Genomic DNA, 26,692 nt, shown 5'->3' with positions numbered 1-26,692 from the left:
TTGAAATATGAGGTGAGAGATATTTAAATGAGTTTGCAAAGAATTAATACACAGTTCTAATTGGTGTTTTGAAAGAAAGTTTTAGAGCAGACAGAAGCAATAAACATAAAATTAAAAACATAAAATAATAAACATAAAATTTAAAAGATATAATAGAAGACAGCTTACGTGAGGTTAACAAGGATGTGAAACTGTGAACTGAGACGGATGCCTGGTACCAGGAAAAATGAATGAACAGAGATTATCACATATGTAAAATTATTTTCAAGAGGAAAAAGAGTGTATTACATACAGGCTGAAAAAATTAAGTGACCTCCAAATGAAGAAAATCGAGCTGGTTTCCTCCTTCATTTGATCCTATGCCTGCAGGGAGCAGCTCCACACTGTGCAAGCACTTGTGAGACAGCCACACCCCACCTCTCAGGAAGCAGAGAGAATGAGCAATAAACAACACACACAAAAAAAACAACAAATAAGAGGACTTCAGATCATGTTAAGCACTGTGGAGAAAAATACAAGGTGGTGTGGCAGTGTGGTGTGGATGGACAGGACGGAAAGGCCATCTCAGAGGGGGCGATTGAGCTGAGTTCTGAATGCTGAAAAGGAGCCAGGCATACAGATCTGGAGGTGAGCACATCTGAAGTAGTGGGAACAGCAAGTGCAAAGGCCCTGGGGTGGGACCAAGCTTGGGGCCTTTCCAGAACCAGAAGACCCATGAAGATGGCAAGTGTGAGGAGAGGAGGGCAGGGGCTTGGGTAGGGACCTGATCGCGTGGCACTATGGATTTTATTCTTAGTGCTATAGGAAACCACCGGCTGGAATTAAGAGACAGTCTGAACATTGAAAGCCAGCTGGAATTTCCATTCTGTTCATAGATGACTTCTCCCCAAAACCCCTCTCCTGAAGACAGACTCGTGATCTAAACAATAGCCAAGATGGGAAGGTGCCTTTCCATGCTGCGTCCAACCTTGTGGCTTACAGTTTCTTTCTCATAAGGACAGAAGAAGAGTGAGTTATGAAAGAGAAGCCGCAGACATGTGTGCATGTATTTGAAAGGGAAAGGAGCATGTGAGCAGTGGTTGAACCTGCATCCTGAGATCCGAAGACAAGCTGCCTGGAGGGAGGGAACCTGTGCTCATTACAAGCTGCAGGGCCACCAAAGCCGCGGAGCTTTTCCGTGCCGCAGCGCTGAGTCCTCCTTGTTCACCGGCGCTTCCTGCTGGGCCGTGTGTGCCTCTGACGGTCGTGGGCTCTGGGGTGGGCGAGCTTACCTCTTGTGCCACAGCCGTGAGCAGAAGCCCAGACAGTTCACCTCTAGTTCCTATTTCTAACCAAACAATAAAATACAAACAGAAAACAGGAGAAAAACTGTTATCTCTAAAAACACAGCAGCATGTCATTCTAAGTCGTGGTAAATCTCACTTTGGTGAGAGGGCAGCATTGTCCATTTAACATTTGCAGATGAAGCTTAAATATCAAGATGAGTATCAGCTTTATTTTTTTTTTTCCGTAAAGTTGACATTTCTTTTGTGCAGCTTCGCTTCACCTCTTAGTCACCGAGCGTTTGTTGGGGCTTGAGATCAATAGTCCGTGTGTTAGGTGTTCATCCATTATGATCGCTCTCGTTCTTGCTGGTGTCACTGCCACCTCTGAACACAATGTTTATCTTCTTCAAGTAGTCAGCTACCTCCAGATGGTCCATTTGGCCTGGCAGCATCCTGGAAATCACTGGACTTGAAGGGACAACTTCCTCAGGAAAGAGAACGGAAGGGCTCCTATGGAAGGATGCTGAGAGCCTCCTCGCAGGGGTGGCTGTTTCAGTTCCTAGTGGAATCAAGTTTGCCTGAACCAAACTGGGCTCACTGTTTCTGTGGAAGCAGAAACAGACAGCTACTCTTGGTCTCTAAATTGCACAAAAAAGTGGTTGACGATCTCTTTTTTAACGATACATGTTAAATTTACCTAGTCACTTAAGGCTCCAAATTTGTAACCAAACTGAAAAAAAATATTGAAAAAACACACTTGAATTCAGTTTATCCAGAATTTGTAATTTACTTGCCAAGATAGAGAATCTTCTTTCACTTCAGAACTTTGGTGTTGGCTGTAGCTTATAAACTTTCAGAACTTTGTCTAAAATGACACCCTCCTCATTCCCTTTTCCTTCTGGAATTCTAGCCATGCTTTCCTGGGGAAGTGCCTCTGAAGGAGTTTGATGTCACAGTTTCTGTTATGGAGAGTTGTTTTTTTCCTTCAGTAATCTTTTCTTTTTTTTTAATCTCCAGATAATTACATGTTTATAGTGAAAGATTGAAATTATTCAGAGATACACACATAGACTATGAAAGTTCCTCCTGATCTAGCCCTCAGATGGAGCCATTTGCAGTGCCCTCAGAAGGTCTTCTTGGGCCCAGCCACACACTCGGACTCACAGGACCCCCACAGGCCACACGTAGTGACCTGGGCACGAAGTCACACAGAGGTCACTGCTCCCCAGCAGGGCCGAGGCAGGAGGGGCTGGCAGCATCATCGGCCGCGGTCCACACAGCTGTCCAGGGGCTGTTCTCTCTGCCCCGCCTCTCCCAGGGCGTAACTGCTAGGAGATGAGGCCCACGTGGGCAGAATGGAGAACCACTCTGCCCTAGAACCAAGTACAGCAGGAGAGCCCGTCTCTGGGAGCAGGTCCATGGGCAGGACTTCCAGAGTCCCTACAAGGGACATGAGCAGTTACGGGAGTGACCTTTCCCGGAGAAGCCGTGTGCTGTCATTTCCCTGGTCCACAAAGCAGTTCATCAGTTCATCAAGCAGTGTATCATTTTACCATGAGCCGTGGCGCCTAGTAACCAAGCGGGCACACCACCTGTCCTGGTGTACAGTCCTCGTGATGGACATACGGGCAGTTTCCTGAGTTTTGCTGCTGTGACTCCGGCCCAGTGGGCGCTTGGAGATACCTGCTTGTCTGCATGCGCAGACTGCATCTGTGAAGAGATGTGGTGATCCCACAGCTGTTCTGAGAGACGTAATTTATGACAAACCATGATTAGGAAAGGACACACAGAGACCGGGTGGGCCGAGAGCCCTGAGGGCCTTCACCCCCATGAGTGAGGAGGTTTCAGCTCAGTCTTCAGATCTCCCTGTTCACTCACATTCATTTGCTCAATTATTTACTCTAATGTGTCCTTAAGGAGCGTGATGGCAACTGAAGGACCCCCAAGGGGCACCCCTCGGGTGGTGACCCAAGTAAAAGGGGGAGGGTGGTTGATTACTCGGTAGAAAGTGTGTCTGGAGGAAACAGAAGGAACTTGGGGGTCTCACAGGCCAAGTGAGCTGACGGATCGAAAGGATGAGAAGCCTCTGGGTCCCCGAAACGCTGGGCTGGGGAGCTGAGAGCAGGAAAAAGCAGGAACCAAGGAAAAAGTTAGTCTGTCATTTTGCCTGGTGGCAAATAAATATAGAATAAAGAAAGAAACTAAGTTATCTGTCCTAAGTAACACCACAGAGGGAGCAGGCTGACAGCAGGTGGTGTGGACCACACGTACGATTAACGCTCCTCCCGCTTCCTGATTCGCGCCCCCGTGGGCTGAGCTCTCACGGGGGGGGGGGGGGGGGCTGCGTTAGTCAAGATTTTTGAAACTGTTGTTTTATTTTTATTTGTGTATTTCCTTTAATCTTAGCATTTTCTTCTGGATTCTAAACAGCTCCGCCTTTTGTTTTGAATTAATTTGCCCTCTTGATACACTGACGTGTATTGTGCAAGATGACAGCTCCTCCCCGCTTTCCTTGCCTGCTTCCCCCGCCCTCTGCACTGACCTTGTGACTCTTAACTGGATTAAACCCTGTGTTTTCAGATACCACATCTGTAAAACGGTAAGGCCACAGCTAGCTCGTGACCGATTGTGAGAGCCTCAGATGAAATACGGTGCGAGAGCAACTCTGAAGTGTTGGCGTCTGCTGAAGAGCCTGCCTTTGACATTTTGTCACTCAGATCACTTCCACAGTGCTCTTTATCTCTGTGGAAACTGCGCATTTTTTACTCTATTAAAATCGGCATCATCCTTTTAAGCATCAGTCAAGTTATGTGCTCAGAAACAAAGCCCCGTTAAGTGTTCTCTCTTCTTTTCTCCACGGTCGAGGCAGAGTCCCTGTCCACGTGTCTTGTCCGTGAAGTTTACCTGCGGATCCAGGTCATAGTCTGAGTCACAAGAGCATAGCTCATCAAGAAGCTGAAAAGAAAGAATGTTTTAAAACCACATCAGCTTTCAGCCACTGGAATGAATAGTGAAGACCTGGTTTCCCATCCCCCTCCCCTCTTTTGGGTGTGTGGTCTGGTGGGCTCTGACGCATGTAATAAAGTGACAGACACAGGCCTGGAGCATCAGAGGGTCACTGAGAGCTGCTCCTTCTGGGAGGCTCAGAGATGCCACCTCTGCTGGATTTTCAGAGGACTTTATTTTAGGACATTTTTCAAGGAGCCCTCCCCTCCGAGCGCTGGAGCCTGGTGGGCACCTCACGCCTGGGAAGAGTCACAGCACAGGGAAAGCGGTTAGCACTGGAATCGATCACTGAGGGCCCTTTTGTCGTCTTGGCTAATAGTGATTCTGCCCAGAGGCAAGAGGAGGAACCTGGAAAAATGGGATATTTTAGGTATTAAAACATACCATCAAAATAAATGCTAAGGGAGCCTTAATGCACGTGTGTGGTGAGAGCATAAGGTGCTTGGACAGGCCGGCTGCCTGCTTGCATCGCAGCCAAGTCACCACAGAGTCCCCGAGCGCCACACAGAACCCGCCTCCATCAGCCACATCCCCAGAGGGCCCCTCCTGCGTGCAGCACTGAGGGAGAGAAGTATTTTCAGAGCCTCGGGTAAAACATGAAAGATCGCTGTGTCAGAGCAGCCATTCAGCCCCACGTCCGGCTGTCTCTGGTGCCCAGCAAATACCACTGGGAGGGGAGAAAACGATCAGGCAAGGGCTTATTTAATTAGAATATGGACTTTCCGTTTGTACTGATAGGACCATTTCTCACCTTCGCTATTTTCCAAGTAATTTCCCCAAAGCAGCTCCAGAAAAGGGAAAGAAAAGAAACTGGCTCTTGGCCTTGTATTTGTCTTGGACGCCCATTTACTATCCATCACTGAGATGCATTCTAAACAGTTTTATAACCAGCATTCTAAATTTAATATAAAAATGGTAGATCTACTCACTACCCAGATTACAACGCTACCAACCACAGCCACGGGGAGCGTTCAGTAAGCCTGAGATGAATTCAGCTGCACCAGGCACTCGGCCCCCTGGAATGCTCAAGCAGCAAACAGCCATGTAGGCACGAGTACAAGGCTGCCAGCTTCAGTTATCAGAGGCCCGGGTATCTCACCGCGTGGCTTGTAGCACAGCTTCCTCCCCGCCTGATAGGCGATCGGCATTCGAGTCACTGCTTTCAGAGGCGGGTTGGGGAGCAAAAGGCATCAATTAGCTGGGAATCTTCTCCAAGAAATGCGGATCCAGGCCCCAAACGAGGAAATTCTGCTTCAGCGCATCTGACGTGGGGCCTGAGAGTGTGTAGTTGGGGAAGAATATCCCCCGGAGGCTGCCCTCGGGACCCCTGGTTGGGAGGCTGCCTGCCGCTTCTCCTGCACCCACCTTGGAAGCATTAGTTGATTTTTCACTGACTCGTTGTTATCGATCACCAGACCTAAAACGTGATTTCCAGTGACAAGTGATCTTGTCAGAATTAATTACAGAAGGTTTAAACCTAGATGACGAAAACATGTTGATTGCTTCTTTGGTCACCAAAGACTGGGAAGCGTATTAAACTTATTAAAGTGGGAAAAGTGAAAACTGGAGCCTGTGGTGGTGCCAGCACTACAGACTGAATAGGAAAAGATAGCTTTTTTAGTGCCATGCTCTGTTGTTGTTTATTGCTTTTTGAAGTGAAGCATCGAAGAGACTTTAAAAAAAAAAAGCCTGTTCTAGCACCGCGGAAGCGCCTGCGCTGTGCTGAGCTGGCAGAGATCCCAGCAGGAGGAAGCCGGTGACTCTGACCCTCTGACGTTGCCTTTATTATGCAGCATGAAGAAACAGAGCTTTCTTTTTATGTTGTTGCCTTTGTAAGACCACTCTTTAATAAATTCATTTTAAAACTGAAAAAAAAAAAGCCCAACAACCCAGGTTTTCCTCTCCAGCCAGCAAGGAAGCTTCTCTAACAGTGAGTTGGCACCGTCTGCACGCTGTGAGACACAGGTGCTCCGAGGGGCCTAACAGATGGAGTGGTCCAGTTTCTCATTTTAGAAATGAGGAGTCAAGTACCCAGAGAGGCTTGTTCCAAGTCGCACCAAGACTCGGGGCACAGGAAAGGTGCGTGTCCCCTGACTCCTAGTCCCCCTCCTTTGTCCTGAGTCTCCCTGTCCATGACCATGTTCAGTCAGGGAGGTGGAGTTTTCAGTGTCTCCCAATGAGACCAGAGAGAAGCAAGTCTGTTCCCTGTAAGAACCTGTTACAGAGCCAAGACCCCATGGATGGGAACTAGGGTTCCCTCTGTTGAATGTCATGATAATGACCAGTTCCTGTCATGTCTCTGTCCCTGAGACTGCACGATCGTAAGGCTAATTTTTGGAAACAAGTTTGGGTTGATTCAACTGCATAATTATTCTGAAAAATGCAATATTAAATTCTCACAGATCTGAAATGTTTCTCACTTTGAAAAATTGTCATGACCTGTGTGAATGTCCTCAAATCCATCGTCACTGGCTTATGCCTAAATAAAACTGACACTGGCTTTGGAAGGAGTGGGAGTTCATGTGGAAAAGTTACAATCTTTTACCCCAAATATAGCAAAGTCGGTGCAATCCTAACTTTATTTCCAACCATGGGTTTATACCTAGGGTCTCACTGAGGTTTAGCACTTCAGTGAGGACAGGGCAGCAGCCTTCTGTAGTGGAATGTCCTAATTGCTGGCTGTGCAACGTGGACGGCCAGCAAAGGATTCTGCCTTGTCCGTTGAGCAGATCCTTAATGAGCTTCTAGAATGTGCCAAGCTCGGGGCGGGGCTCAGAGCACGTGTCTACACACACTTTCCCGTAGCAGAGGTCTAAAGGGAGCTGATTGCTCCTTTAATAATGCATCTAGGTTGTCCTGAAGAGTTGCTGCTTCGTGCCCCTAACAAATCAAACTTGGAAGAGAATTGCTTGTTTGTTTTTGAGTGTATTTCTCAGTGACAGCTGTTCTTATAAGGCCTTGGGAGCTGCCATTAATTCTGAGTCGTCAGAAATGCTTCCATCTAGTCAGCCGTGAGAATTACGGCAGCCCTTTGATGAGTTTTCATTATTTGCATTTCTCCAAAGCTGGGGCGGCTGAAATTTACAACCACTACCACGCAGGGTGTGGGTGCTTCAGACACTGTCGTGGAGGAGCGTCTGCTGGCAGGAGACAGCTTAGAGCTGATTTGACCAATTAGTGTGCCATATAGAATTTTCCCCTCTAGTCTTTAAACACCGGGTACCGGTTAGGTAGCCAAGTATTACAGGAGTGAAGAAGGTGCCTCGTAAATGAGGAACGACAATAAAGTACACTTTTATTAGGTGGTAACAAAAGTCAAATGTTTTCCTTTCGTTAGTAGAGATCCCATACTTTATTAGTTATTCTCAGATTTTTTTCAGTGACTTATAATCCAGTTTTAGCTGCTTAATTGTTATAAAATCATAAAAGATGGGCAAGTCTTTTTACTGCTCATTTTAATTTCTTTCCTATATTAGGGCTGCCGTTATTTATATCCAAAGGAACAACGATGCCATTTATCAAAACCTGTGCTGTTGCCTCCAAGACCACCTGGCTAACCTAGAAAGTGCACTTGGCCAAGAGAGAAAGGCTTCTAATAAGAGCAAACGTTTCCATTACATTTAATTTGTCTTCTTGGTGGCAGCAGGCTGGCCGACCTAAGTCAGGATTTGAGCATGGTGGCTCTTAGGAGAAATTAGTCTGTGTCAGTTCACTGGGAATTAGAAAAGGAAAAGTCATCTTGTAGATGAAGGTTTCGCTCTGAGATCATTGAGATCATTGAGAAATATGACAGCAACAGAGAATGCTGATCATGTTTCAAATGTACGTACAGATACACATAGCTGGCCAATTTGGTGGGTGAATGGAAGCTCAATGCTTTAATTTCCCCAAAACTGAGATTCACAAATAATTCCATAAAACGGCTATGCTAGTGTTATTCTAAGGAACCACTGCCTTATCTGACTCTATTCATCATTCTTGATACAGCGATACTGTTCAGCTTAGAAGTCAGCAGCTTGTTTCTTGAACATGCAGAATAACGTTACTAATTTGGATTTTTAGACTCCACTGGCAGTGAGGAAGGCAAGACAAATTTCATTGGAAACCAGTTGGCCTCAAAATTATCGATTTCATTTTTTAAAAGGCTTTTATTTCAGTCCTCTTGTCTTTAGACTATGTTTCATTTACTAAATTACAGAATATTCTTGTCGTTATGTTTCTCTTCAGCCAAAGAAATGTTAGAAATGTGCTATTTTTATTCTCATCTATTTGTTTCCTATGTTTTACTCTGCATAATCAAGTTTCTTTATTGTACAAAGTAGGCCATGGGGCTGGTAAGTTTTCTCCCAGTGTTCTCTAGGCCTGTCCCGTCTCCCGTAAATATCTAATGTATTTGACCTCAGTCATCATTTTTAACTTTAATGTACAGTTTTCCTATAAGAGCACGAAAGTCTTAGTATCATTTCCCAGCCCTGCTGTAAGGACACGGCTTTAGCAGGAAGAGAGCATTTCACTAGGCTCCAGTCTTTTTTCTCAATGGCTGTTCAGAAGTCGGTTGTAGTTTTGTTGTGGTTGCGAGGAGAGGCGAGCTCATGGTCCAACCCAGAAAGAGAACATTTTAAGGGTTTTCTTATGAATACTGCATCCCTGTTTGTCTCCATCCTCCTATTCTACAACCCCTTGAAGATGAGCATTTCGTTCTTATATCAGGCTCTGTTTTCCCTGTGCACGTGTTTGCCTTCCTTCAAATACGGCTGCTATGAAGATTTTACAGGCAGTAAGGTACACTCCTCAAAAGCAAGACAGCCAAGATAATAGGGAAAATATCTCCATGGTATCTAAAGTGCTGCTTCTAACTCAGTGTAGAGAGATTCTAATCGTCAGCACCTGGGATACAGAATTTCAGCACTGAAAGGAAACTTAAATTCTTAGTTCAGCTCCTTCATTTTAAAAGATGATGAAACCAGGAACTAGAGAGATTATACAGCCAGCTCTTTGCTGAGCTGAGACTGGAAATCTGATTGCCCCAAATCCCAGGTTATGAAAAGAAAAAGGCTTATGGTGTTAATTTAACTGTTACATTCAATTTGTAAAAGGCATAATCACTTTTTATTGTTTCTATAAAAATGATGCATGCTCATTTATAAAAAAAATTCACAGAATATAAGAAGAAAGCAGCAGATGACTCAAAATCATTCATCTAAATATAATTAATATGACCATTTAATGGGCATTATTTTAAGTACTTAAATGAAAAGGCACAGATAAAGGGATGGATATGTAGATTGATAGAAAGAACTTAAAATGAGGAAATAAAAAGAATAGGAATAAAGAATGAAATCATTTTATAACACTATCCTTCTAGATATGCTATGTTTAATTATAAGCATTAAGTTTAATTTTGAATTTAACAGAAGTGAAAGAAAATCAAGTAAAACTGACGAAATTGCTCAACTTCAAATTAAATTTTTCTCCACTACCACCTCCGAACTAAATGTGATTCTAGGAAAAAATATTAAAAAAAAACGATGTGTCATTCACTTCTTTTGGCTCTTTCTTTAGAGACGATGTTTGTGGTTCCTTAAGACTACAGGTAATTTCTTGCCTGAATTCTTCCTGTCTTTTCTGTGTCTCTTCTTTGTCTGCCTTTTGCTTATCTTTCATTCAGCATCTCCTCAACGCCCTTTGATTCATAGTTCAGTTTTGGTTCCTTCTAATTATTTCTCATCTTTAAGTGAAGTGGACTAGTTTTTGCAGGGTGGGGGACACCAGTGAATCATGGGGACAACGAGGGGACAGATAACTGGAGAGGAGGAGGCCTGCCAGCTACCATGTACCTAAACCTTTGCCTGGAACTTTTCTGAATTTTTTTGTCCATCTCTCTCCTTTGCATTGCTACACATCTTCCATTATTTTCTGATGTTGACGAGGGCTGAGGGTCACCGTCTGTGGCAGTGCCTCCTCTGGCCATTTCTCCCTCCAACACCTTGAGCAGCCCAGGTCCTCCTCTCCCAGCCCCCGCTGCCCTCCTCTCTGCTGCAGGTGCCCCTGCCTTCTCCTTGTCCCCAGCTTGTCTCTTTAATCGCAGCGTCATGGAATACCTGGGAGTTGGGACACCCTCTCAGGTGGACAGCTGGGAGGGGTGGGGTGGGGGGAGGCTCCGCTCCCCGGGACCGCCAGACCTGCCCCTTGGGCTGTGGTGGTTTCCTAGTTGGGTGACAGAGTGCCTCCTCTACTTTTCATCTCTTCTGTTGTTTTTGGTGCTTTTGAAGGAGCTAAGGGGAGCAAATAAAGGCTTTACTCCACCATCTGTAACCAGAGCTGTTCCATCCAATGCTATGGTTTGAGGAAAGATTATTTCCGTTTTAATCACATTTTTTAACATGAGACTCTCTCCATGCAAGTTATAAGAAGAAATGATGGTTCTCACTCTTTACGAAAATGGAATCTTTTCTTCCCCCCATGGAGTGGTGAACTCAGTACTTGATAATGTCACTTCTTCCCCAGATGATCTGTATATTCAATACAATCCCAATAAAAATCCCAACATTCTTTTGGGGTAGAAATTAGCAAGCCGATTCTACCAGAAAATGAAATCTTATTTTAAAAAAAGAAAATTATTTTTTGCTCATAACTGAATCTTAAGTATTTCGATCAATTTTATACAAATAACAAATATTTATCTGAGTTCCTTTAAAATTCAGTTATTGTGAGGAACACAGAACTTCAGAAACTTTAATTTTGAGAAACGTAGGACACTGTTTCCTTCATCAGCGGTTCCAAAGGAAATCGAAAAGGAGTCTCCCCACCTGCGGATGGCCATTTACTGTTCCTGACAGTGTTTCTCCTGGAAATCAGATCTCCACTGTCTGCTAGACTAAAAAAATGAAGCAGTAAAAATGAAAATTTTTAAATGTACAGAACTTGAGAAGAAATGCAGATGTCCAAATAATACTGATTTTATTTAAAAGTTTCTGTTTAACATGAGAAGCCAACCAACCACCCAGACAGTAGATGTCAAAGTGTGCAGGACGGGAGCAGAGAAGCGAGGGGGCAGCTCAGGGTCACCCCGCCCGGAGCCTTCCTTGTATTCTTAATTTGTTGGAAATATTACTTTTCAGACAGCAACACTTCTTGCAAAATAGAAGAGATATTTTTTCCCCTTTTTTTGGCTCTCCAGGCACATAATTTGTCCTGACTAGTGGTTCTTTCTGTCTTGGTAAATTGTCCATTTTTTAAAAATATTTGGGGCAGTTTAAACAATTCACAATTCAGAAATAAAACCTAGAGAGGGTTGCTTTTGCTGTTCTGTTTTAAAATAAACGAGGTTGTGGCTTTATATTTTGGAGAGAAAAAGTTCAGGCTTCTTTTCTGCCCAGATCTCTGAACTCTTTTAAGGATTTTATAATATTTAAAGGTGTGTAACATTATAAAGGATTATAGGGACTTTGTAATATTAAGAATAGAGCAACGTTCCTGCTCTCTTTCCCCTAATCCAAGTAAAGCCTGTGGTGGTCTTTGTTTTTCTTTTTCCCCTCTTTCTGAAGGCTGGGCTGATGTTGGGAGTGGTCCTATCATTTGTCCCACGTCAACAGTTGTTGGCCCCTGAATGGCTCCGGTGACTCCCGTGCTGTTTCCACAACTCCTTGGCTGCTCAGTGTTGCATATTCTTTAATATATTTCTGCTTCTGTTTCAGTTTTGAATGCCTTCAGAAAAAAAATTTCCTTTTGAAAGGCTATTGGTTTAGATACAACCAGTCAACAATCCATCAAGTGAAAATGTTTACGCTTGGCAGGTGAAGGCAGCTGGAAACGTGTCCTGGCCTTAGTGGTCGTTTAAAAGATGTCACAGTTTTATGCGGGGTTTAACCGGATGGGATTGCTGATTTTCAGCCATTCTGAACTTGAGAACTGGCAACCTCATCTCATTCAGCCTAAGAGCCTGTGGATAGTAAGGCCCAAAGAGCACTGCCAAGATGCTCTAACAAGGAGAAATGGAGGGGGTTTGCTGTTCTATCGAGGGAAGAGGTTGGAAGGCTGTTTCTGATGTAAATATAATTATTTTAATGGAGGTAATACTTTTTTTAAGAACTTGCCTCACAGCTTTGCCCTTCTGCTTCAGCTTGTTCACATCCCAGCCCCACCAGGAGGACATGGGCGAGGCCACGTGTGTTCACCCTGAATCACGTCGGAACTTTTGCTCCTTTTCCTTTTCTCCCTCCCTCCCACACTTCGCTCCATCATTCTTGTGTTTTATTATGTGAAGAGTAGGGTGACAGGAACTACCATCCTGTACATCCCAGGACAGACTTCCGGGGAGCCTGCCTGCAGACTCACCCCCTTCCTGCCACCCCGCTGCTGTCCCTGACGCCTTGTTGGGTGCAGGTCCTCAGTGTGGTTCCGTCGACGGCTCCCTTTGAACCTTTGACCACTGGCAGCAGCTGTCCCTCATTTTTCCAGTTCATCCACTGAAGGAAGGGTTACTGTCTTTCATCTGAATTCTAGACGCTTGAGGACTTGGGGAGGGGCTTCTATACCCTGCAGACACCTTTTACATCCTTGCCGTGAAAACCTACAGTCAGTCCCGATTCCTCGCCTTAACTCAGCCACCCCACGACTTGGAACCTTCTTAAGTCCCTGAGCTCTGACCCTGCATTTCTTTATCTCTGAAGCGGGACTGGTGACCATTATGGTCCTATGACAATGTGCCTCGATGCTGTTTAAGTTTGCCCTTTTCTTCCTAAAATCTGAGCAACAGTGTTAACACATAATTTATACGGAGTTATTTCACAGGGTGGATAGTCATAGCACAAACTGTTAGCCTCTATCTCAGGATGGAGGGCTGCTGTTGACTACGAGGAAATTTAAATGCTTGTTCTGCACCCGGTTTAGCTGCCTGGGGTCCTTTCAGTGCACCGCATCCGACTGAGCATGCTAGTGTGACTGTAAATTTCCCCTGGCAGAAACCACGCCACCTCATCAGCCACATAGGAAAATGACAAAACATCCAACTGTGAAAGCATGCTTGCCAGGCTGTCAGTATCACCACATTTGGGTTGGGGGTGGGGCAGGGGAACACATGTGTTCAAGATGAATTTGAGGCTGGATGAAGCCCAGAAGACACGCTCTGGGTACCTGTCTTCCCTAAGCTGCACCGTATGGGTAGTGTGTTTGGGCCGATGAAGCCAGGGTTCCAGAAAAGTTTTGCTCCTTGAACCACATCACCAGTCCAGGGATGGGGGCAGGGGCGGGTGGAAGGGACCAGGGGATGTGGCCTGCCACTTTCTTAGTGCTACCCAGAGGCCTGGTAACTCACGAGAGTAGCTAAGGTCCATTCCGCATGACTTAACCAAATCTTCACAGAAACCTGCTCGTGTTGAGTACCATCGTCTGCATTGTTTTTTCAGCAGAGAATACACAGGCTCGGAGAAGCACAGCCTAGTTAGCTGGTCAGTGGTTCACACCAAGGCTCAGATTGGGCCTGTCTTACCGCAGCGCCCGTGGTCTTTCTCTTTACCGGGAACCGATTTTGAATTTGAATGTCAGCAGCCCAGTTGGACCACTGGTGAGAAAAGGAGGAGGAAGGGGGGCCACACCCCGTCCACCCGAAGGGTTCCCGGCTTTGCTGGAGACGGCACTTGAGTGTGCAAGGAGCACATCTCTGCCCGACTTCGGTTCACTTTTGAAAAGGGCTATAAAGTCATCAGAGACACTTTGAAGGGAATGAAAAGGGAGAATCACTCTTAATAAGAAAAAGGTGTATACCAATAGCTCAAAGAATTGAGCGGACACGTCCCCAAAATGAGTTACCAGATGGTCAGTGAGCACGTATGTGAAAAGATGCTCAACGCCAAGCTCACTAGAAAAATGCAAGTGTGAACCACGGTGGAAGTCACGGCATCGCCACCAGAACCGTAAGATGAAGAAGACACAGCACCAGGGGACGGCGAGGGTCTGAAGCGCTGGGGTCTCTTAATCACTGCTGGTGGGAGTGTCAGTTAGAACAGCCGCTTTGGAGACCATTTGATCATCTCAAACACAGCTGAACACTTGCATTCCATGTGGCCTACCCATAAGACTATGGCCAGTAGGAATCCCTGCGTATGTTTATCAGGAAACCTACAGGAAAATGTTCATAGCAGCGCAATGCCTAGTGGCCAGAAACTGGAGGCCAGCCAAAAGCCCAATAACAAGAGACCGACCAAATCTGCAGTGGGTGTTCACGCGATGGAATCCCATTCAATCCCAGGAGAGAGCAGACTGACTGCACGTGACACATGGACAGATCTCTCAACTGTGAGGCGGAGCGATGATCGTAGACACACGAGGGTTCATGCCGCGTGGCACCGTTTAACATGAGGTTCAAAACTGGGAAAAACTAAATGATGCTGTTAGAAGTCAGGCTGGCGCCAGCCTTTGTACAGAACAGGAAGGGACAGAGGAGGGGGGTACTTGGGTGTCTTCCCCAGGGTGCTGGGGATGGTCTGTTTCTTGATCTGGGTGGTGGTTGCAGCGTGTTGAGATGTTGAAAATTCATCAGGTTGTGCATTTATGACACGTGCGTTTTCTGTGTGTGTATTCTGTCCACGGCCATACCACCCTGAACGCGCCCGATCTCGTCTGTATGTGTATTCTACTTGAGTGCTAAGTTTTCACAGTGCTATATATACAGACGCTAGTTCTTAATTTTTGACTCCCACTGTGGCAATATAAATTTAAATCAACTAAGATCTGCATGTGTATAGAACAGGAATTTTGTGGCATATTGCGACCTATATCGTGGGAGAAATGTTCACGCTTCCTGAATAATGTTTCTTTGGCCTCTCAATGCGTCTGAATCTGACAAGGCGAGGAAGGAAGAAAATAGGGAATTTCATCAACACCAGTAACTATTACCGCTTAGCATTCATTCAGCCAAAGTGACACTGGCTGGTCAGGTTCCCACCAGATTAGAGAGTCCTTTCTTGCCTTGGAGTCCATAATACACGTTTTTATTACGATTTTTATACTTGCAAGAGGAGAAGCATGAGGAAAACACCTGTGAAATTCCAAGACCTGGCTAGAGCAACTTCTGAACCTTTATTCCCTGGGAAATAAGGAGAAAAGACTGAAAGAGAAGCCGTCTCTTCACACGGGCAGTCTTCATTCGCATCAGTAGCTGAGGAAAGGCAACGTGGAAGGCTTAAAGAGCCGTTGTAACGGTCTGAGAACTCTCACAGAATGTTCAGGTAGTATGCAAGCTGAGTTTTCAAAATCTCGCCTCAGCACAAAAACAATTGAATTTTAGTATAAGGAGGGGCTAAAAGAATAACAAACTCGTGTTTTATAAAATAAAACTTGTGAAACACCATCTGGCAGAGTCCAATGTGTCGTCTGGGACAAAACATTGAGACTCCAGTCTCTCCTTCCTTTGCGTCCCCGTCAGTCCTCTCTCTCTTTTGATCTTTGTGGTGCCTCACATGACCTTTCCAAGGTCACACAGTTGGTGGTCAAGGAAGGCAGGACCTACCATCTTTACACTTCTGACCTCTGTCTTTTTTTACCCCATGATGGAGAGTCCAAATGACAGGGTAATAAGAGCCCGAGACCATAGGTGTGACATTAATGCATCTCTTGTAAAATGTCTATTTCAGCTTGCTACCCTTGAATTCCCTCCAAAGAAACTGTTTGGAAACAAGGACGAACGGGTGATTGCTGAGAGGCGAAGTCACTTAGAGGTAATGGAATTAAGCTTTCCTTTCTCTGTGTGAAGAGCATTGGCCGTCTGACCGGTGAGAATCAGTCCCCTTAGTCACTGAACTCTGATTCTCAAGTGTGAAGGTGCTGCCTCATTAACACGGGAGGTGGCAGCAGCAGACTGTCAGGACTGACATCAGTTTACTTACAATACAAGGCCTCCCGCTCTGGCCTCACAGAGCGTTTTCCCAGCTTTTAAGGAGGTACATTTATTCTAAGGGTTGGGAAGCAGGCGGTGGGTGAGAACTAAATATTCACGTAGACAGATGGGACACGGTGCGGAATGGGGGTACGGAGCTTGCTGCCAAGAAGTTGAATTAATTAACTGAAGATTTATAGTATTGCATCATTGTTACTTTTTCAAGATGGTTGAAAGCAAAAAGACGCATACCTATTTTCGTCCTGGTTAGGTTTTGTTTGTCTTGTTGTAACTCCCTCTTCTGAGCCAGCTCCATGGAGAACTTGGGTTCAGCACACCTGCTGTTTCTCTGAGTGCCTCCCCACCAGCACACACGGTTGACTGCTTTGTACAGCGTGTGTTTCTTTTCTGGACAGAGCTGCTTGTTTGGTTGGCACTGGGTGCCACTGAGGCAGTGTCTGTGCTGAGGCGTGGTCGCAGGTGGCCCTCGGTTGTTGGCGACTCTCTCGCCGTGGTGGGCCACTGAGGCAGACAGGAAGAGATGACAAAGTGCTCGCTCTGGCCAGCAGGCTTCCTGGGGGCCTCGCAGAGTCCCCTCTGCTGCTACTCCTTTAAGAGGAATAAAAATAAGACCCATTGCAAATGAAATCGAATAAGGGAAGGCCCAAGGCAGCCCTTTCTGAAATGTGAAGTCCTCCGTAAAAACCAGGTGTGAACCTCATTCCTGGAGATGGCCAGGTTGAGATGCTTGCCTGTGGAGGCCAGTGAAAGCCAGGGCACCGAGGGGTGGGGAAACATCCTGAGGCTGGAGTTTCCTGAGAGAGCAAAAGGAGGTGAGTGGGGGCCATGGGGAATCTAGAGAGTAGGGTACTGTGGTCCATGAAGGGCATCTTAGAGTTTTGAGATCCTCAGCATAGAACTGCTCGGAGAAGAGCCGAGTGTGAGGGTGTGGCCATGCTTACAGGCACAGCACGGGAGTTAACGTGGAGAATTACACGTTTGAAAAGGCCCTGGAACTATTACACCTGAGGCTTGGATGGGTCCTTGCAGGCCTCTATAAGTCATCCTGGGAGGTGACATGACCCTAATGCCCGACTGAAGGATTGACATTCACTCGAAGAATTTCCGTGGTGAGCCTCCTTGAGCAAGTAGCGTACAAAAAATATAAAAATAACAATAGAACCAGTGATGGTTTTCTTTGCCAAGCTCTTACCTGCCTCAGTTATCCAGACTTGCCTTTGATTGGAAGATGCAGATGGCGATCTATAAAAACAAGTTTGTAAACTAACAGAAAAGAGGCTGTCGTCATCCCTGCTCAGCCTCAGGGCTCTGCTTGAATCCCCGTGGGGCAGCGGTGCCACCGCAGGGCGGGCATCCTGTGACCCCGCTCTCAGGGCCTCTCGTCTTTCCCCTGCAGCCTCCAGAGTCAGGGCGACGTCCAGGCCACTCTTTCATACTTGGTACCTTCAGGTGGAACCCATGTTTGTTCTTTCAGCATCTCCTACTTTATCACTTAGCCCCACTGAGCCAGCAGTTGACGGACAGCGTTCTGCGTTAATGTTTCTTTTTTTTTTTTTTTAATTGACGTGTAGTCAGTTTACAGTGTTGTGTCAATTTCTGGTGTACAGCTTCATGTTTCAGTCATATGTATACACACATATATTCATTTCAGATCCTTTTTCATTGTAGGTTCCTATAAGATATTGAATATAGTTCCTTGTGTTGTGCAAAAAGAAACTTGTTTATTTTATAGATAGTGGTTAGCACCTGCACATCTCGAACTCCCCGTTTATCCCTTCCCACCCCCTTTCCCACCTGGTAACCGTGAGTTTAACGTCTCTTTCAATACAAAGACCCTTCCCGTGCCTGGGACTGTTTCTCTGGTGGCTTCCACACCTTGTGGATATAGGGGTTTACATTTTAAAGGAGATGCATCTCTTCAGCGTCCACAGTCACATCCTAGAATAGTTGTTCTTTTCAAGGAGAGAGTGCAATTCAACTTTGCTTTAACGGAAAGTTCATCTGAGACCCTTGGATTAGCTTTCTGCAACTATTGTGATTTTTTTTTTGATCTAATATCAGTAGTCACTGATTTAGTTCATTTTCATGTGAAAATTAACATTTCTTTTCCCTGAGTTTCCTCGTTGATTTAATTCGATGTACATTTATTTAATTCCTAATACATGTTGGAGACGGTGCTGGGTGTTACATAGACAGTCAAGATAATTGAGACATTTCTTTCCTCCTAAGAGTATATGTTTGTAAGTTTCTGTGTGAACCTTTACCTAGAGCTGTGATTAAGTACACAGGCACACCCAGAAAGACGGATTCCAGGAGGACACATTTGTACTGGTACGCTAACGTACATAGTGTTTGCTCACAGGGAGTTATCTGACAATTTTTAAAATCCAGAAAGGCAGCTTTATAAACTTCTTCATGCTGATTGAGCCGTATAATGCTGTGTTTTAAGCAAGCAGTCAGTCACGTTTCGATCTTCCTCGCTATCAAAATATTTAAAATATTTCCAGGATTTGGATGCTGTGTTTGAGTCTCTCAGCAAAAAAGTATGAAATGTTTTCACATTAAAGACATAGACACCATGTTGCCACTTTTCATCTTATGTAAGCAAAATCTTATTTGTAAAAATGTTAAAATAATCATTGTAAAAAATGATAGGTCATTTTTTACAGAAATTATGGGATGTTTTAGCGATGAAGATCCCCCCCGGGGAGATGAACATTGGTGTGTGTGGCGGCGGCGGCGGCGGTGGCGGTGGCAGTGTGGGGCCAGGGTCTGCGCGTGCAGCCCGCTGCATCACAAGGAGGCAGGGCTGAGTGAGAGACGGGTGATGGGAGACGGAGGAGCGTGAGTCTGGCTCCAGCACTAACTCTTATTGATAAGCTTGTATCAGCTCCAGCCACACAGTTATCGTGACAAGTCCGGCTTGTACCTGGAGCAGTTTGGCTGGAATCTGGCCTGTTTCTGCTTTGCAGCTCATGCTCCTGTGCCGACTGGTGCTCTTGCTCGTAAAGAACCCTAGACGCTTTGACGGTTTCTAACGCGGGTGCGTCTCCCTGTCGCCGCCATGGCGGCCCCGGGACCAGCCCCGTGTTAAGTGTGTGCGTCGTGGGCGGGCCCTGCTGGCTGGTTAGTCCAAGGGGTATGATCGCGACACTCCCCACGTGTGACCGTTTCCCAGCTCCCTTCTTGTGATGCGGACAGCAGCCCAGGAGACGGAGGCTGGCAGACGAGACTGTGAGGTAGCGGGAAGGGGTCACATCAGTCTGCCTGATGAGTCATCTTTGAGCAGAAAGGCGCCAGATCTCGTCACTGTTAGGCTGAACCTGCCACTGTCGTGGGTCAGACTGGTGGGATCCTGGCAGTCCCGTGTGCTTTCACACACAGCTGCTGCCGTCTCAGGTGCACGGGGAGTTTACGACGTGGAATGCGTCTATGCCCTGCCATTTACTCCTCCCGCCAGCTGTTGGGGTGACCTCTATTATCATCTCCATTTTACAGGCGAGAAAACTGGGTCTCGGGGAGGATAGAGAAGGTGGCGCAGCCAGTCGGTGGCGAAGCCTCGGTTCATTCGAGTGTGTTTGGGAGCTACTCCTTCCCACACTGCTCCGCTCGCCCTGAGCTCGAGGCGGGGTTGGGTCTCCCTGCACACTTTGTTCTGGAATGTCTGTGAGACTTGACCTTACTTCTTGTAAGACTCCAATTACTTTCTTGCTGGTATAAGAAGGTACATTCACATCTCAGATCTTCCCTGTTGTACTTTTCCATTACTTGAAGGCAGCAGAATCATCATCTAATTAAATTCTTCATCTCCCATATTTCACACATGCTTCCCATTCACTGAATTATTCACTGAATTCTCAGAAAATCTGCTCACACTAGCTCCAAATACATGAGTTTTGGGTTTGGTTTTTGTTGATGGATGAGAGCTGCATTTCGGATCACTAATTTCAGAGAATGTTCTCATCTCCTTGGAAACATTTCTACTAATCATCTCAATAGTCTAGCATTTCAAGGAGTAACTATAATTAATGAAAACAGGTGGGATCCTCCAAAACAGTAAAGCTTTCAAGAATAAAACACCACCTTTGGAAGTCAGATCCTGAGAAGTTTCTAGGACGTTCTCCTGAAGGTGCTAGAGAAGGCAGCAGCCAGGGCCCCTTCCTCTGTCTTCCCCACATGCACCTCGTTAGCTGGAGCTTTATTAAGACAGATACAAATAGCATGAAGCTAAGAGTGCGGGCCTTGGAGCAGGTCGTCCTGGGCTTGGATCCTGGCTTTGCTCCTTTGGAGTTAATGTCACTGTCATTTTCCTGATCTGTAAAATGAGGGTAAATGATACCTCCACCTTCCAGGAGTCGACCTGAGGACTGAGTGAGACCACGTGCATAGCCTGCACCCCGGTACACAGAGGAGCGCTCAGAAACAGAGGTGGTGCGACGGTGAGTGTGAAGATGGCGGCAGGGATGAGGACAATGACAGTGAAGTGAGGGTGCCTCCCGCACATCTCAGATCTGCCTTAAGAGCCAGGGACGGACAAAGAGCTCATAGTGTGTCGCAGCGTGAGCGTCTCCATTTGTCACATCACCTTGCAAAATCCATTTCTGAGGGCAGAGACACTAAATTATGTGAACATTTTTATTCATGGTGATACCTGGAAGATGCCAGGAATCTCATGCTGTAAAACCAGCCTTTCTTTCAACCTGTAAAATTATCATCGGAAAAGTGGAAATGCTTTCTGACGATTTAATCACAGTCGCGCTGTCGTCCAGTGTGAGAAGGATCGGGGGCCCAGGATCATCATGAGATGAGCGCAGCCCCACTGCATTCACACGTAGCTGTCACTCACAGCCGCTGTGTTCCCTTTGCACTTCTCCCAGGTCGCTGATGGCAAGACCGCCCACCGAGAGGCGCGGCTTCCCTGGTGCATCCTCTGAGCTTCTGCCTGTGAGGAAATACACAGTGTCAATGCCTTTCAGCTGGTGACCCCCCAGAAACACACCTACTTTTTAACAGTGTTCTATTTAGTAACTCACTGCACTGAGGAAGAACAGATACCATGGGAAGCAGGGGTCATTCAGCAAGGTGTTACCAAGAATTTATAATAGGACTTGGGGTTAGGTTTAGTCATTCAGGGCAGAGTGCAAGGAAGCGAGGCTTTGCTCTGGATTGGATGCTGGGCTAATTCTGTGACTGGGTGTCAATAATTTACAGAAGAGGAAGCAAAAAGAACAGAGTGGGGTTAAAACCCATGACTGATAAAAGCACAGCAGCCACCCTATTAGCCAGAGTAGGGGGATATTCGCTCATTTTCATGGTTTGTACAGTGCTCGTGGTTTTGTGTTCCGACACAGTTGTGGAGTGGTCTGTCAGTCTGTCTTGCTGTCTCATGGTCACAGAGCAGCCCTGCCTGATTGCGTGTCCTGTGGAATTGTTGGCAGTTGACAGGAACATACTGAGCTGCGCTGTGGGAGCCGGGCCAGCTCTCGGCCGGGTTCGTTTCTTTTCCTCACAACAGAGGGTCACCCAGAGCTCACAGGTGTCGTCTTTTCTCACGGGGACAGTGAGGTAAATGAAGAGCTGCTTTCAAAATAAAGTCTTGACAGTTCACGTGCCTCACCCGCCGTGTAATAAGAGTGTTAGCAGCAGCTGCTGTATTGGTATGCCCCCCCCAGTGCCCCCAGCCCTCACCCTAACCCTCCCCGAGCCAGGTGCCACTTTCCCGGGTCATGGGGCCTGCAGCACACAGGCCGGCTTTTCTGACGAACAACGGTGTCTCGTTCTGCTTTAGTTTTACGTTACTTTCAAACCTTCAGTTCCAACAGTAGAATCATTTGGTTTAGACACTTATTAGGTCGAACCCTTTCAGCTTCAAAGTAAATTTCAGGAGGTGAAAATCCTTGAGTTTTCCCACTTACTTGGCTACTTGAAAGATACCCAGCAATTCTGTGCTTAATCGAACGTCTTTCCGTCTGCGCTCTGCTGATCCTGCAGAACGGAGAATGGTAGGACCGTTATCGAAAGAGGCAGAGGGTGAGAAATTCTGCCCAGAAAGAGCCATTTCCTTCCTCAGTTAACGTTTTTATTTACTCGCCTTTTCTCGCTATCTGGTTGTTCGTATTAGCAGCGGCTGTTGTCGGTTACCAGTCCGTTACCACCATCCGCGGAGGCAGAGTCTTTGAAGGGGATTAAGTGGCTGTCACTGCGTCAGAGGAGACTGAGCTGGAGTTTGGGGGCTGTTTCCTCTTGGCGCTCCGTGAAGTCAGAGCTGCTGAAGATGCTGTGATCTAGGACAAAGATTTGGGAAAGAGGGGAAACTCCACGTGGTGTTGGAATAACACAGAAGGTTCTCGAATCAGACCTGCATTTGCAGCCCAGCTCTGTGGTGCACCAGCTCATCTATTGCCTGCAATGTTCACCTCATCTAAAAACACCCCCCAGACACACCAGAATAATGCTTGACCAAACATCCGGGCCCCTTGTGGCCCAGCCAAGTTGACGTATCAAACTAACAGTGACAGAAGCCATTTCTGTTCACCCCAGATACAGCTAGCTGCAGGGGTAATGTTTTCCTTTTGTTGGGCTTTTGATATTCTGATGTCAGTCCCAGGTACAGTCCCACGTCATGTGCAGGCCCCATTAAATCAGTAACATATGTCATCTTCTGGGCCGTGCTCCTTTATAGGGTGTGTGGGGCTTGACAGATACAACAGAGATTCACCAGCTCTTTTCTGTTGAAGGAAATGGCGTCAGGGGGACGTAGCGCAGCACATCTCACGCTGGCGGACTTTGGAGCCGGGCAGCCCCACTGTGAAGTTGGGTGTAGACAGTCCTCATCTCCCCACCACTTTTTAAAGCAATATGAAGCGAAGCCTGAGCACTGCAGCGTCAAACAGCTGGAGGGCTGTCCCAGCTCTCCGTCTAGAGACACGAGACATCACTGTTTGTTTTCTTTTATTAAATGTCTCATTGCCGTGGAGCAGAAGGAGGCATCCCACGTGGCAGGGACAGACGGAGGAGGCGGCTGCAGCTCCCTTCTCTGGCGCCCGTACCAGGCGGTACCTGGCCTGCCAGATGTAGCTCCAGGCTGCTGTTGACCTCATTGTTTGCTCTGCATAATTAAGTACCATTTTAGTGTTTCCTCATTCTGCCACCCCTCACATCTCACATTCATGCTGTGGCACAACAGGGATGGATGGGGAGGAAAGGCCTTTTACACTGAAGCACTTAATTAGCTCCCGGGCCCAGGGGAAGTGCCAGATAAAATACAGCTAAAAGGAGAGGGAAAGACTGGCGGTGATGGAGGGTGGGAGAGCACTGACCACCTTCCCGTGACGCCGAGTTACTAAAATCGTTAGGAATTCCTAACCATTCGGAGTCACGTGTACGACAGTGTCATGTTTACGCCGTTAATTTCTAGCAGTGCTCATGTTTGTTCGGTTATACTTGCTTCTTTCTGCTGGAGGCTGCTGCTTTAGCCTTTCCCCCAGTGCACACACCGTCTGGGCGTAATAAGGGGTGTCCCCGTGAAGTTCTTTGCTCTTCCCGGGATCTGGATTGCCACCGGGGAGCCCTGATCATGTTGTGGTAAATGCATCACAATCTTAATTTCTCACTGGAGGAGGAGGAGGGCAATGATATATATATATATATATAGTATTAATTACAAAATAAGGTAAAGAATTATCTAATAAGGTAAAATTGTGTTGATTTCATTATATATTATGTGGATAGGCATAATGATAAATGTAGTTATATAGGTGTGTAATACAGATGCAGGTTATAGATGTGTATAGAGATGGCAGTTTTAGATCAAATTCAATATTGGATATAGATCTAGATATGGGTATAATACTGTGTATTGTATAAATTATATAGATAGAGTTACGTAATGGAATAAGATAAGAATCTTGTAAAAACATAAAGCCCAGGAATTCCTGGAAGTGATTGCAGTGCAGCCCAGGCCCAGGAGCTCCTGGCTGGCAGCCATCTCGGAGGTGCTCCCGCAGAGGTGCTCCCGGGGAGGTGCTGCCCTGGATGTGCTCCTGGGGAGATGCTCCCACAGGGATGCTCCCATGGAGATGCTGCCCCAGAGATACTCCTGTCCAGGTGCTGCTCGGGAGATTCTCCCATGGAGATGCTGCAGTCCGGTCTGGTGGGTGTGAGCTGAGACAGTGGGTGGGTAGGGAGCTCACAGGCGCCGTTTCTGAATGCTTTGCAGTCATTTGATGATGGCTTCACTTAGGCCAGTGCCTAAGCTCTTCACCTGAGTTCTTACCGCCTAAGGCTGCAGTAAAACTTGTATTTTAAACCCTTCAAAAATACCTGTTTAGCCTTAGGAAAATAATGAGTACGTTTGCTGCAAAGTCAGAAAGTCCTCATCAGAAAACCACGTGCCAAGCACACAGGGAGAGCACTGGGAGGAAAAAGCAGCTGGAGCCTGGAGCAAAGGCCTGGTCCCCGTCACCGGCTACCCAGTGTGGGGAGCCCGAGCCACAGGCCTGCTGCAGCCGGGAACCCTTTTGTCATCGCCACCCCAGTCCCATCCCAGGGCTGACACGTCCATGTGCTAGTCTGAGTCCCACCCTCACGCCCTCCCTGTGACACTGGCCGGGGCTGGTCGTTCCCCTGTGGGCTGGCATGGCCCTTGCCTTGAGGGCCTCTCAGCTCTGCCCCCTCGGGCTTCTCCAAAGCCAAGGCCACTCCCTCAAGCCTGATCCGGCCTGTCCAGAGGCCCTGGAGGGAACTCTGAGACCTGGAGGGATGCAAGGCTGGGGTCAGTATGCCCGCCTCCCCTCCATCACAGGGACGACTCGGAAGCACCTGCTCCCTGTCTCTCAGAGCCCCCAGCGGGACGGAGCCCAGTAACCTCCTCTGCGGCACCCCTGCACTGACTTTTCTCCTCTTCCCTCGCTTTCCCACCCCTCTGTGTCTGTGTCCAGTCCCCCTAAGTAAATGACCCCAGTCTCTGCTCTCAGAGGATCTCAAACTGAGTCACCTGCCCAAGGGAACTGCCCTTACAGGTGGGGCGTGTACCCTTTCTGACCATTTTGCTGTGAGTGTGCGTGTGTGTGTCTGTGTGAGTGTGAAACTGTTGCTGTTTTGTGTCTGTGTGTAGTTTTTAAACCTTTTTTAAAATCCGTGTCAGTTTCGGACGTGCTCGCGTCCACCCGGTTCACATCCTCCCTGTCCTCCCTCCTCCATCATCCTCTGCTCTCTCGAGTCGGTTCCCTGGCTCCCTGTGCTCCAGGTCCTCGTTCCTGACTCACTCCCTCGTTCTGGTGGCGCACACCTCCCGCAGCCTCCTGCGAATGCACGTGTAAGAGGTCCACGTCTGGGGGCACGTCTCTGACAGTGTCTTTCTTCACCCGCACCCTGGCTGCATCTGTTAGTTGGAAACCATTTTCATTCTGAACTTCAAAGGGATGGCTTCTTTGTCTTCTGACTCCAGTGCTGCTGTCAGGCAGCTCAAAGCCATTTTGATTCCCGATCCTTCGTGTGTGACGTGATTCTCTCTGCCTCTCTCCCAGCGAGAGCTCCAGGGCCCCTCCTCGTCCCCAGCGTTTGGTGTGGCTGTCCGCGTGGGCTTTCTCTGCCTCACATCCTTCATCTCTGGGAGGTTTTTGTGACGATTTTCTCTTTTCTGTTTCTTTCTGGAATCCCATTTGCTTGTGCTGAGCCTCCTGGCCGGGTCCTCCTCTCACTTTCCTCCCTCCTCTGCTTTCATTTCTCTTGCTCTCCCCCTCAACTGTTTCCTCCCCGCAGACTGTTCAAGAAGCACTGTGCCTTGCGGTCCACCTCGCCGTCCTCCCTTGTTTTAACATCCCGCTGTTTATTTTTGCATCTTCCAGAGGCCAAGCTTCTTGCTTCTGGAAATAGCCAATTTTGTTTATTTCCATTGGTGTCAGTTCCTCCTCATACATTTCCTCTGTTGCAAAAGCCCAAAAGACACGGTCAAAATTCTCCCAGCACATTTGCTTAAGAGCCAGTCTCCGTCCTGCCTCCACTACGTTGCGACGTAGTCAGCGCGCTGTGTGCATCAGCACTGGGGACGACCTGTCCTCTCTTCCACAGCCGCACACTTGGCACTGGGCTTTCTTGAAGATGCTTCAGTTCCCTTCACTCCGTTTATTCAGACTTGTTCCCCAGTAAGCTGGGCTTTCCTTAGATGAAAGGTGCTCCCTGTGGCCTGTGCCGGCGAACCTCCATTCTGTCCTTTGTGGCCTCTGTGAACGGCGTCTTTGTTCCAGGATTCCGCCGGTCACTTTTCTCCCCCAGCGATGCTTCTCCTGCTTTACGCACCTCTTGCGCTTCACAGTGGTAGTGAGTCAGGACTGTCGCAGCCCTTGGACAGCAGGGTTTCTGGTGACAGATAAGAACTTCAGTTTGTTCCAATTCCATACAAGTTTTGTCTTTGCTGTTGGCCCACGTAAAGCGCCCATCCATTTTTAGGGAGGCTTACCTTTATTCCCAGCAGTTCGCTGCAGAGCGTTTCCATTTACATATATAATATTCATCCCAGGCAACC

General features: G+C 47.1%; 1 protein-coding gene across 6 annotated transcripts in view; it reads left to right on the top strand.

Annotated features, from left to right (window-relative positions):
• KIF16B (kinesin family member 16B) overlaps window positions 1-26,692 on the top strand; it is a 244,002-nt gene that overhangs the window by 202,763 nt on the left and 14,547 nt on the right. For 3 of the 6 annotated variants that reach the window (XM_064475897.1, XM_064475900.1, XM_031434277.2), the window contains one exon: window positions 15,905-15,988. The exons of 1 other annotated variant lie outside the window; for it this stretch is intronic. In XM_064475897.1, coding sequence (XP_064331967.1) covers window positions 15,905-15,988 — 84 coding nt within the window. Of the gene's footprint in view, window positions 1-3,845; window positions 6,664-15,904; window positions 15,989-20,519; window positions 21,855-26,692 lie in introns of those variants that run through there. 2 more of the 6 variants (XM_064475899.1, XM_064475901.1) reach the window with 2 other exon arrangements.

This window comes from Camelus dromedarius, chromosome 18 (assembly GCF_036321535.1).
Source record: "Camelus dromedarius isolate mCamDro1 chromosome 18, mCamDro1.pat, whole genome shotgun sequence".
In the NCBI taxonomy this organism is placed as follows: domain Eukaryota; kingdom Metazoa; phylum Chordata; class Mammalia; order Artiodactyla; family Camelidae; genus Camelus; species Camelus dromedarius.
Note: the sequence above shows the minus strand (reverse complement) of the source record. Positions and strands in the feature narration are given on the sequence as shown.